The sequence below is a fragment of the Gopherus flavomarginatus genome, chromosome 21 (assembly GCF_025201925.1).
Source record: "Gopherus flavomarginatus isolate rGopFla2 chromosome 21, rGopFla2.mat.asm, whole genome shotgun sequence".
In the NCBI taxonomy this organism is placed as follows: Eukaryota; Metazoa; Chordata; order Testudines; family Testudinidae; genus Gopherus; species Gopherus flavomarginatus.
In genome coordinates this window covers 1555452-1569009 of record NC_066637.1, presented here as the reverse complement: position 1 = coordinate 1569009, position 13558 = coordinate 1555452, and the positions used below count along the sequence as shown (strand labels likewise).

General features: G+C 39.7%; 1 protein-coding gene across 1 annotated transcript in view; it reads right to left on the bottom strand.

Moving 5' to 3' along the window:
• The window catches only part of DNAJC11 (DnaJ heat shock protein family (Hsp40) member C11), a 69669-nt gene that overhangs the window by 46930 nt on the left and 9181 nt on the right, over positions 1 to 13558 (bottom strand). Inside the window, exons 2-3 of the mRNA XM_050931606.1 lie at positions 8788 to 8917; positions 2080 to 2153 (exon numbers count right to left, since the gene is read on the bottom strand). Coding sequence (XP_050787563.1) covers positions 2080 to 2153; positions 8788 to 8917 — 204 coding nt within the window. The remainder of the gene's footprint in view (positions 1 to 2079; positions 2154 to 8787; positions 8918 to 13558) is intronic.

The following is a 13558-nucleotide window of genomic DNA, read 5'->3' as shown; positions in this document are numbered from 1 at the left end:
GGGCTTTGAAAAACTGATTGGAAACCCACTAGGCAACGATCAAGCCGAACTTTGTGGAGAAGGTCCCTTGTGTATGAATCTGAGGCATTAGATATTAGATATCAGCTTCGAAAACTACTGGTAGTAAAGTCATAAACAAACATTAGGTATGGGAAGGACTTACACGGTGCTGACTTTAAAACCGCTTTACAGAAACCTGGGGATTAAATCTGTCTTTCAGAACTATGTAGAAGAGAGACATAGGAATGGTGTCCCTAGCCTCTGTTTGTCAGAGGGTGGAGCTGGATGGCAAGAGAGAGATCACTTGATCATTACCTGTTTGGTTCATTCCCTCTGGGGCACCTGGCATTGGCCACTGTTGGTAGACAGGATACTGGGCTAGATGGACCTTGGGTCTGACCCAGTACAGCCGTTCTTATGTTATTTGGCAGGTAATATGCTTTGCCAAGGCCAAAAGGGTGAGATTTGTTGTGGACAATCCCAGCTGCTTAACCTTTGCAAATTTGAATTAAGAACTTTTAAGTTACTTTTCTCTGACTGTTCGATATTAGTATTCTTGGAGTAAGTGAAATGAGTGGACTGGATGCGAAAGACTCCATTTAGACAGTAACACGGTACTCTACTCTGGAACGCAAGATGGGAACCACAATAAAGTTATATAATGTCACTGTGATAGCCACAAAGTTACATGCTTTTGAAACTTGGCAAATGCTAGAAGCCCACAACAGGAAACTTGACGCATTCCATCAGAGAATACTTGGTGTCTCCTAGTGGGCTAAAGTAACTAATGCTTTTGTGTTACAAAAGACAAGCCAACACATTGTAAAGACAATGATTTGAGAAAGAAGGCTGAAGTGGTTTAGGCATGTTGTAGAACTGTAAATATATATATATATATACACATACACATACACATAGACCTAGAAAAGCCCTTGACTGGACACCACTCAGTGGAAGAAGGACAAAAGGAGGACAAATGTAATATAAGATAACCATTGAAAAAAACGTCACTCATGGAAAAAGACTGAAATAGAGCAAGAAACATGGCATTAGACAGAGGTGGAAACACTGGGTTGCCTCGTGCCACAGGGCACAAGAGCATCTGCTCTTGTGGGGTAGGGGAAAGGTTTTTGTTCCTCTCACCACTTGCAGAATAAGCAAGGGATTTGGCCTTCAGACTCCAAGGATGGAAAACTACAATGGAGCCATGCTATGAGATTCCCGCACCAACAGCTGTCCCATTAATCTCTCATTTAGGTTTATATAGTGCCCAAGGTCTGGTCTGATGTTAAACGCTAAACTGGTGCAATGTTGTTTATGGACACACTACACTGGCATAAATCTGATTACAATGGTTTCACTGGCATCTCTTAAATAACCGAGCATGTTGCATAGATTTGTCCCAGTCATCCACAGAGGGGAAGATTTGGCTCCTAAAACTGAAATGAGACACACAACGCTGAGGCCAAAAAATGGCTTACTGCCACACACTGTCATTGCTGTAAGTTTTCAGCTACAACTTCAAGCTTCATCGTGGAACTGAATCAATAATGTATATTTCAGTGCTTTGCTAGCTTCTGTTAACCACTGGTGGGACAACGAATAGAAGTCAATGATTTCATAGTAACCAGCTTGAAGTGAGCAACTGAGCCTAGGGCCTAGGAAGAAGCTAGTAAAGGGCTGGATAAGGAGTGGATAAATCCTTTTTCACAGCACCTTAGAGCTGCTCACTGAGGAAAAAAAAAATCTTGAATCTCACAGACTAGCTGAGTGTGAAAGTGTTTTAGGTGAAAGACATTTGCATGAGACTGGAAAGACACCAATGACACATTTGTCTCAGAAAGATGTTGCTTTTCATGGTAATATTCTATTAGGGAACTCTCTGAATGTCAGATTGATTGTACCCTTTTCAAAAAAGAAGAAACAAGCATTACTTGAAAATCCATCATGATGTTCTAAAAGAGACAGAAATGACTAAACAGGAGTGCCTTTAAATAGATATTTATGACATCATAAGTATTTCAAATTAGGCTGGATTTAGCCCCTTTTGTGAGATATAAGGTAAAGAATTTCTCTTACCTCCCATCCTTCCATTTCCAGTCCTCTCCTCCCATATATGTCATAAATGGCTCTTGTCTGTGGATCGCTAAGCACTGCAAGTTAAAACCAAACATGCTCAGAGTACAGAACTCTGTTTTCAGTCTTTTCTTCAAAATTCCAGCAAATATTTCAACGACTAGTTCAAATAAAAACATAGATGCTGTAGATCAGCTGTAAATAGACACACTCTTAAGGTGTCTTCCCTTGCTCCACAAATGATTTTCTACATCTATACTTACTCACAGAGCGCATGAACATCTCTATTCACTAGATTTCCATTCCTTTAGATATAAAAATAAAGGACAGAAACTCTGAAGACGACATGCAGATTAATATAATCTGCAATTTTTAAATCACTGAAGCAATATTTTTTTAAGACCAATGAAACACACACCTTCTAACTATCATCCATGGGACCATTTCCTATTTCATCAGGTGAGCACAGCACATTTGTGCGTATTCAGGCATTGAATCTCAATGCACAGAGCTTCAGAATCTGCTTTTTCTAAAAGATTTAAAGTACTTTAAAACACAATCCCAATCCCAAAGGAGCAAAAGCAAATAGCTGAGATTATGGCAATAATTTTCCCAGCAGCAACCACATCCCTGAAGAAAAACTTGTGAACACCTGCACCCTGGTCATCTGGTGAAGCAGCTTTAAGACGAACTAACTGCTAACAGAAAGCACAAGTCTTATCCCAGCTATGTGGATGAGGTAGGACTGAAATATTCTGAACAGACTAATACTGCTACTAGGTGCATATACCTATAGAACTGTACCATAGCTGATTTTACAAGCTGCATGGTGATACCTGCCCATTTTTTCAGCAATGAGCCTAGAAGCTGCATTTTGGTGCAATTACACAAATATGGCAGAGAGGTTTTTCACTAATATCAAACTGCAGCAGTAGAATTTACAAAATTCCATTCAGAATTGAGTTTCAGCACACATATTAGGTATTAGTCTGGATTTTTTAAATCAGTCCAGACACACACTTTTATGGTTTATTCATCTCCTTCTCTTGGTACAGAAAGTATAGCATTCTCAGTAACAAAGCTACTTCCTAAGCAGCAGTTCTCAAACTGTGGAATGGGACTCCAAAGTGGGTCACAACCCCATTTTAATGAGGACGCCAGGGCTGGTGCTAAGACTTGCTGGGGTTTGGGGTCGAAGCCCAAGCCCCACTGCCCTGGGCCGAAGCTAAAGTCTGAAATCTTCAATCTTGGGCAGCTGGGCTCAGGTCATAGGCCCACTGCCCAGGGCTAAAGCCCTTGGGCTTCAGCTTTGGCCAGCTCGCCCATCCGGGGTGGTGGGGCTCGGGCTTCGGCCCCCCTGCTTGGGTGGACTCAGGCTTCGGTAACCCCTTTTGGGGTCATGTAGTAATTTTTGTTGTTAGAAGAGGGTTGCGGTGCAATGAAGTTTGAGAACTCCTGTCCTAAGCTAATTCCTATTTGTCCTATCTACACACCCAATATCATGAAAAGAAAACCAGGTGGCTTTCCTCAACTTCTCAGCAAAGATTTAATAGCAAAGGCAAGGCTGTAGTAAGGTCCCTTATTATTAAGACCTCATTACTTTTACAAAATACATCTTGATGCATTTGCATACTTCTGAGTATTTTGGATTCTTTTTTCAACAGAGAATTACAGTGATACACACTGTACAAAGCCTTTATGTCGATACAATTTCCAGCTTAAAAGGCCTTGTTTTTTCAGAAAACCGTAACATTCCCTGAAATGTTTTTGGGGGGGATTGATTGATTCATTGGACCTTTACTTAGCGGAAAAAAAATCACTATTTTGCCTGGGAATTTCTTTAAACTCCCATTCATTTTTAGGGGGCATGCCATCATAGCATTTGGCTTCCTTCCTTCCACTCACTATACCAGATCGACCCAGTTCCATGTGGTTCTCTGCCTGCTACTCCACCCATGACAGCCATGCCTATCTGGGCCACAAAGAAGTGTTAACATTTGTACTGGGCCATGAACATCTTGCCAAATGCCATTTAACCAGATGAATATCACTTATCATTTAAGTGAAAAAGGGCATATATAATTTCAAACGTCTGCAAAACTCCAAACCAGCAAGAGAATCAGTCAACCCATTTTAGTAATATGAACAAAATATGAACAAAAAAGATAGGAAAATCTTCAGAAAATTAATTTAATCTGTGAACTACCCTGCCACAAATTTATCTATTCCAAAAGCCTTCTGTACTTTATGCCAAGCTTCCCAGAATAGTTCGACCTTTGGCTAAGATTTCAGTTGAATTGTTTTGGATATGGTGAAGCTAAGGGGAGGTATTAGTGTTCTTTTTTTTTTTTTTTTTTTAAATCAGGTTTATAATGGAAAATTAGCTTCAGTCTTAACTATGGAGAGGTTAGTGAGCTAGTCACCTATCCTAGGTAGATACTGTGATATTATCTGATTAAAATATGACTATGCAGATAGATCATTGTTGCTACCAGTGTTATATAATTGCAACAAATCTTGTACAAATTATGTCAAATAAGGTGTCTGTGGAAGGTTATGATTTGCTGAATATGATTATGCTATTTGTATGCATGTATCATTTTTATATTTGAAGTTATTAGTATTGGCTCTAGACCTGGATTTCAAATGTTTGCTCCTGGGGTAAGGTCCACAAAGTATTTAGCCGGCACACTTTGAAGGGGCTATTCCAATTAAGTGGCCCAATAATGAACACTTAACTCAATGGAAGATGCCTATCTACTCTTAATGGAATTTCCTGCCATGACTAAGTGAGTCATGCACGGACATGTTACTCACTCACGTGACTCCAAACTCCATCTTTTACCTGTAATTTTCCACTAGCTGTGCTGAGGGCTTTGTTTGAAACAATGGATTTCCCTCCACATGGCAGAAGCTATAAAAGGTGCTGGAAACTCCTCCAGTTTTCCTCTTTTCTATTCCAACCTCTGGACTATGGACTTATACTAATGGGATCATTTTCACCAAAGGACTGAGAACCTTTCAATGATTTGGAAGCAACCAGAGACTTGACCTAAGTCAGCAGTTTATTCCATCACTGCTACAAACCTGAACCAAGAACTTTACAATTATTGTATGTATTTGATTCCTTTAATCGATTTTAACTCTCACTTTTCTTTCTTTTTATGAATAAACCTTTATATTTTAGATACTAAAGGATTGGAAACAGCGTGACTTTTGGGTAAAATCTGAGTTATATATTGACCTGGGTACGTGGCTGGTCCTTTGGGATCAGAAGAACCTTCTGGTTTGATGAAATTGGTTTTAAATAACTGCTCATTAAGTTTAGTGGTTTTGGGGGTGATACAAGAACTGGAATACCTAAGGACACTGCTTTTCTGACTTCTTGTTAGCTAGTATGGTCAGACAGAAGTTTACTTTTGCTGCTGTGTTTGATATATTTCATGGGAGAACAACTTCCAGTCTTGGCGTGCGTCTGCCTCATTTCTCAGCAGTTTGTCTTGAATTTGGTATTCTCAGTTGTGACCCACGGAGGCCCGGTTACAGATAGCATTTTTCATAATTCCCCCTGAAAGACTAACATGTTGTTGGTCGTGGGTTTTAATTTTTGTAATCCCCAACCTTGTCTGTAAAGCCATTTGAAGCTGAATAAGCAACAGTTTATGTTTAAAGTTGCAACACATAACAAACAAAGCCAGGAAATTCAAAGAGAAAAAACTGAGCTATTTACAGCAGAATGTCAGCGCGCTCTGAATTTCCAGAACAAAATTTAAAATGCAACTTTTTTTTTTCCATTCCCCATCATCAGCCACTCAGGGTCTTCAGTGCTTTTTTTAAGTGAGAGTTTCCATATATTCTCAGGCCTGATTAAAAATTAAAAGATGATGTAAATGATTCCACTCACATTCAAGTCTAATAGGGAGAAAGAAACGCTGACCATTCAGAAAACAGAGGAACCAAAATTTCTTCAGCTAATTCTCTGGGATTTAATAAGGAATCATTTATTTGCCATTTTGCTTTAACTTCCCTCTAGGCTAAATCACTGAGTGTCAAGTTTGCTGCTGCATCAGTTTTACCACAGAACAATCCTACTGGCTCCTAATTCACTTACATTTCAGTTACTTCTCCCCAAATCTCCAAAATGTTGTAAGCTAACTCTATTAATAATTCAGACAACTACAAGACTGTATGAGCTAAGTCCAGATAACAGAATACAATCTGAGGGAAATAGTTTCAATCAAATCTTTTGCAGAAATGGATTCAGTGTATCTGCCCCTCACTGCAGATGTGAATCTGGTAAGACTAAATTGTCTCAGCTATGCAGATTCATCACCCAGAACATTCTGTTTCACTGGCCACTAAAATCTCATTTTTAGGAAAAACAGTGAATCGCGATACAAAATTAGCTTTTATTTGTGATGTGAACAGTCTTTATTTAAGAGAATAACAGTCTTTCCTTTCACTGCTCTTTAACTGTGATATTTCCCCTGTGACTGGTAGGAGAACTCAGGCCCCTCTACACTGGGTCCCAGCCTAGTGATCTTATGACAAGCAGTGGGGTCTGCACAGTCCTACCCTTACTGCCCTATCTGTGTGCTATTCCTGCCTGGCCATGTATCATCCTAACAGTGACTGCAGCCTCCCTCTCTGCAGCCCCTTCTACTTTCAGCTACTGGGCTTTGTACTATGTTCCCATCCAGTTGAGCTGCTTCTTTAATTACTCCTTGTAATTAGGCCCTAGCTCCTCCTCTAGGTGTGGCATAGGCAGTAAATTGGCGCACCTAGCCACCTTTATCCCTTCAGGCCTTGTGTGGGGTAGACACCCCAGCACACTCAGTTACATCACTGACAGCATGGAATACCAACAGTATTTACCTAACAGAGTTAAATTCATTCTTTGTACAGTGCTTGGAGATCTTGGGGGTGGGGTGGGGGGTGTTAAGTGCAAAGTACTCTTGCTATGTCGTCCTTAAATAGGCCTTCGAACGAGTGGAAATTCTCACTAAAAAAAAGAAAGAAAAAAGGATTGAAGACCTCAAGGGTACATCTACACTGCAGTTGGGACTGTGCTTCCCAGTGCAGGTAGACAAATGCATCCTACTGCTTGAGCTAGTGCTGTAAACATAGCAGTTGCAGCACAGGTGGTGACTTGAGCTAGTCACCTGACACCCTGGGAACATACTCCGGTGGCTAGCCCAAGCTGCTGCTCATGCTGCCATGGCCACACTATTATGTTTAGCATGTGAGCATGAGTAGACCTAGAGCGTGTTTCTCTACCCATGCTGGGAATGCACAGAAACGGAATGGAAACTCAGGACCCTTCAGGCCTGTGATGGGGTGGGATCTGAGTTACTACAGAGAATTCTTTCCTGGGTATCTGGCTAGTGAGTTTTGCCCACATGCTCAGGGTTCAGCTGATCACCATATTTGGGATCCGGAAGGAATTTCCCTCCAGGACAGATGACAGAGGCTCTGGGGGGTTTTCGCTTTCCTCTGCAGTGTGGGGCACAAGTCACTTGCAAGAGGATTCTCTGCACCTTGAAGTCTTTAAACCATGATTTGAGGACTTCAATGGCTCAGACATAAGTCAGGGGTTTGTTACGGGAGTGGGTGGGTGAGATTCTGCGGCCTGCATTGTGCAGGTCAGACTGGAAGATCATATTGGTCCCTTCTGACCTTAAAGTCTATGACTCTATGACAAAGAAACAAGCTAAATTTGCCTTTCAATTTGAAGTTTTCGAACATTGGTCTCTGTTCAAGGTGAATTTTTTGAAAAGTTTAAATAAAACTAGAGATTGAAAAATTTAGACTTACTACATTATAAATATATAAAAACAAACAAACAAACATTCTTGCAACTTATTTATTTAGTTAGTTAGTTTAAAAACAGTTCCGATGGCCAGGGGCTGAAAGTTGACATTTGACCTGGAAACAGCACTTTTCTGATTAAAAGTGCCTCTTCTAGAGAGAAAATTTATTTTGTTTTGACCAAGTTAGGACATGTGCAAACACACATATGCAAAGCACATTTTGCATGGAATTTTCTCATTAAATTCATACAGGACAGAGCTAAGAAAGGGTCACACTAAGCATCCTGCACAGCTAACTTAACTGCACAGTGAAAAATTTAGTGGAGCTGCACAGTGAATGAGGCAAGGACTCCACATCTTATTGTAAGGCTCCTTACCTCATTCACTGAACACACTGCAAAGTTTATTCTGTGGTGTGATTATCTGTAGTATGATGTACAAACACCATCTACTGCATACTTTTCATACAAGTGACTTTCATACAAACTTTCACAAAGATTTTTCATACAATTCACTTTCAGGAGGTCTGGCCAACGTGAGGTAATGGATAGAATAAGATGATGGTAAAAATGTGTGTTTTAGCCATAGCTGACAATCTAGACAGCTAAACACCCATTACAAATAAATTGTAATAAGAGATTATAAAAAATAAGATCTTAACTGGATCCCAATTCAAAATGCAATTCTTCTAACACGCTCATTTTCCATTCACTGGGTACACACTAGTTTAAAGAATAAAGCATTGATTTTCCAAAGCACCAAGTGAAAAGTGCAAAATTAACCATCATCTTTAAAGAGCACAGAGAAATCGCTCTTTTTCTCCAGACTACACAATTCAAGCACCAGAAAATCCAGCATCTACTATGAAAACATTTTCTGCAAATCTAAGCGTTCCACTGACCTTCATAAGCCTGGTGAACAAGGTTAAACAGTTGCTCAGCTTGTGTTTTGAGCTCTGGGTCTCTGTGCTTGTCTGGATGGTACAACATACATAGTCGGCGATAGGCAGCTTTCAGCTCTTCCTGAGAGGCCTGTGAAAAGGAACAAAATTCATTTGGAGCATAGACAATGTTGTTTAAGCATCATCATCAAAATCAACCCTGAAATGGGAACCCATCAGACATATTCCAGCACATTTAGTTATACTAAGTACAGAGTAAAATGAAGTTATACTTTATTATTTAAATACAGCTTTTCGCATGGGTTAATAAAATATTAGCACCAATTTTTATGTGACATGTTTTTCAAGCTGTCACAACAGTACTCACTTGCATACCTGGGTGTAGAAGTATGACCCAGTAACGAAATACAGTACCTTTGGGTACATATGTTATTTTAATTAGACCAAACCAGTATGTTCCCATTTCAGTTTTGTGTGGCATGGGATAGCTAAAGCCAACTCTGAAAAAAGATTATAAAATCTCAGGATTTCACACCGGACCCCTCCTGTATTTTAATTCCAAAACATCAAACACAAATCAACTTAGAAAAAAAAACAAAAAACTGTGGATATTCCACATTCCGCAACAAAAGGTCAGAGAGTTAAACATAGAATTCCACAAACACATCTCTCTGCTATATACTGTGACAGTAGCTTTCCCATGTAGCAAGAACAGTATGCTCTCTAGCTCAAAGGCACACAATCCTCTCTAGACAGACAGACTACCCCGGTAGCAATTTGAAGAACAAATAAAATGAGAATATTTCATTAAATCCATGACGAAAAATTTGCTTCTTTACTGCATCCAAGCTGGATTGTTTAGATAAAAGCCTGGCTCCACTCCAATGACATTTGGTGGAGACAGATTTTGGATGGCTCTTTAGGAATCAATGGAGTAACAAAACATTCCTGCCTCTTTGTCATTCTCCAAGAAACCTCACAGCAATCTTGCTGGAGAGTCCGTGAACCCTACAGAGTACCTGTAGCTATTCTCTGTGTTTCTCTTTCCTGCAGTAATCCTTACACTTTAACATTTCTCTGGACTTTTCAGGTTATTCATAGCTGGCATTAATTTAGCAACAACACACTTAAACAAATTAGCAACTGAGAGACAGAGGCTGGCATATACAACTCAGGAAATTTCAGACAGTTCCAAAATTCTGACAACAGGAGTGAATTACTGGGTTATTCATACTGTGTAGCATGAGACAGGAGGTCTGCTTTCTGGGAAGAGGGATGGCTTCAGAGTGCAATTGCTGTAATAGCATCACAGGCATTAGTTGGGTTCCCTTTTAGTAACTATGGTCACCCTTCTACCAGCACAAAGGACCAAAGAGGTCAGATGCTGAAGGGATACAAAAAGTATCATGTGAATAAAGGGTCACAAAGAAAAATAATTCATTTTTATAGTACGCTTTAAAGGCATTTATTTAACTAGATTCCACTAACATTTAATGCCTTTCAATGACTGAGGTTTGAATAGCTGTTTACCTCAAAGGTGTCACAGCACTTTGTGCTTCAACTTAATCCCCTTTCTCAAGTCAGAAGTGATCAAGAGAAAATGAAAAGTCAGGCTCTACCTGACAACTGTGCTCATAATATGTAAAATGGGACTGACTCCATTTTTGTGAGCAGTTAGAACTACTTATTTATTCTGCAGGTTCTTCCATTTCAGATGAATATTTCCAAGTCAGATAGCAGTAGGGTGATCTTCTAGACTTGCCTGGCTCAAGAAAGCAAATGTACCAAAAGAGCAGCGATTTTTCCTTCTGCTATTTCCTTGAGCTCTCTTGATTATTAAAATGAAACTAGATGAGAAGGGAGTGGAATATCCAGTTCCACTGTGACCTTTTTAAATCAAATTAATGATAAATGGCTGAATGTGCTATTGATTAACAGAAATGAGCAGTTTTATGTTTCATAAATATCACGTTCAATAAAATGTTATATTGGGCCTTTCATCATAAGTGAATAGCTAAGGTCATTGATTCAATATTTCATCAATGATAACTTCTTTGAAGCTACTACAGAATACTGACAACATTTCAAATGATAATGAGATACATAAGTCACTAATAACCATGTTTTAAGTTACATTCTTATTAATAAAACTGAGCAAAATTAAGGAGCATTATCCCCCTATTTAGGGATTAAACAGATTCATGTAGTGTCTCAACCATCCAGTTACACTTTCATAGGGTCTAAATCTATTATAGATTAAATGTTTATATACTAGAAAATTGCTAGTGAATGGATTTAGTCTTCTCATCAGGACTGTGAAGTTCAGTGGCCATCTATCATTTTCAGATTAGGTGCTACACCATACTAAACTGAGTTTCCCTTATAGAAATGCAAATTCATTTCACACCAACACCAAGCTGACTACATGCAAGATGTGTGCACTCTGATTTTCAAAAAGGATTAATTAAAAATATTCTCTCTTTCAATATGCATTCCTTTGGATAACACTCTAGTCCAGTTTCATCTGCATGCTGCATTCTAACAAAGGATTATTGAAATTAGTGTGTGTGTATTGAGGAGCTTCTAATGTAGCTAAATCAAGCCCTTAAGGCTTTGGTGGCCCCAAATATTTATGTAGCTCACTGCTTCATATTCTTAACCCTTTAGTCCTGATGTGCTCATACAAAATGACATGTCAGGAACTGATCAGAGCTCTAAGAAAAAACGCACTGCAAATAATCACTGATGGGAACACAGCCTGCAAAGCATGTACTACACCTTGCAGTAAGATTCAATCTTTTTTGTACCAGTTGTCCCAAGCATTGTAACTATATCTAGCACACATCCAGCTGAACCAGAACAACATACAACAGTTTCTCAATTCAGTTACAGGAAGCTTTGCAGAAAAACCAATTTGGGTCAGACAACACGGACTCAAGTGCCAGATGATACACAGCTCTACTCTGTCTTTCATCACATACAACCACACTACTACCACCAAGATGGCCCAGTGCTTGGACAAGATCAGCACATGGACAAAAAACAGCTGGCTGATAATAAACCTGAGCAAAGCAAGTGACGATGGTGGGCAGAGGAAAGCCCTTTGAAGAGTTTGCAACCTTTGATTGAAGGTGCATATCCACAATTGGCCGATTTGGTCCATAGTCTAGGCGAACTCTTGGATTCCTCACTGACACTATATTTTCTTACAGAAAGCATTACTCACAGATGCTGCTATCATTTCTGGTTGGCTAGGAGACTCCATTCCATTCTAGCAGGTGACCTTTGTTACTTCCCGGCAGGACTACAGAAATGTGATATATTGGGGCAGGAAGTATTCAGCACTTAGGAAACTTTAATTAGTACAAAATGCTGCAGTGCATCTCATCAACAACAGAAGCTACTATGAGCCCACCAAACCTGTCCTCTGCTCCCTACACTGGCTTCCCATAGAAATTCAAGCATCTCAGATTCAAGGTTTTGTTCCTTATCTCCAAGGTACCCCACAGCCTGGGCCAGTGCTACTTAAGGCTGTGGGGTGAAAAATATGGTCAACAACTATGCTCCTTTGACACAATAAGTAAAAGCTCATTTGTGCAGGACACAGGACTTCCGCAAGCGCCTGTCTGAGACTGTCGAATTAACTTCCCCAGGAGCTAAGGACCATCACAAACCCACCATCTTATATCTTACTCTGACGCACTTGATACTGGCCCTGCTCAGAAACATGTACTGGACTTTCCTCGGCCTATTGGCTCATCTGTTTCTCTCTGTGTCCTTATATTTCACTGATCAGCAAAATATCTGGGTGCCTCACAAATTGATTAAAGTGAACACAAGATGATTCCTCCCTTTTTCTCCTCTTCCATGAATCAGTTGACATTTTCCTTTATTTTTAAATTGTAGATTTGATGGGGCTATTGAGGGAAGCCTTGGTTGAAACCATTGTGTTCACATTTTTCTCTGAAGTTGGTATAGAGCACTTCATCTTGAAAAACATCTTTGCCTGTATATCCCTAATGACAGCTGCACAGCTCTGGGAATAAATATCCTTCATGAATCACCGCAGAACATGTTAACAAGCACAAAGCTTGTTTTTGTAGGTCCTGTGAAAAATATAGCAATGTCCTGCCATATCCTGGACAAACCATATTGAATTAAGTTGAACTTTATTGAAATAAATTTACATATCTTAGGAGCTGACCTTAAAAAGGACTCTCTTAAACAACAGCTAAAACAAGAATGAACTGCTAGTTAAATAGGTTTCCCAGAATGCAAATGCATCTTCTCTGGTTATGCAAAAATTCAGCCTTTGAAGCTTTGCAAGTTGGGAACCTTTTATCTGCTGATCACCTATCACAGGGGTCGGCCACGTTTCAGAAGTGGTGTGCTGAGTCTTCATTTATTCACTCTGATTTAAGATTCCGCATGCCGATAATACATTTTAATGTTTTTAGAAGGTCTCTTTCTATAAGTCTATAATATATAACTAAACTATTGTTGTATGTAAATTAAGTAAGGTTTTTAAAATGCTTAAGAAGCTTCATTTAAAATTAAATTAAAATGCAGAGCTCCTCGGACCGGTGACCAGGACCCGGGCAGTGTGAGTGCCACTGAAAATCAGCTTGCGCACCGCCTTCGGCACGTTTGCCATAGGTTGCCTACCCCTGACCTATCACATGAGGACAAATCAAAGACCCAAATCCCACATAAAGAAGTAAAGCACAGATTTCCTGGTTGAACTTATGCTGAGCAAAAGATGTAATGATCT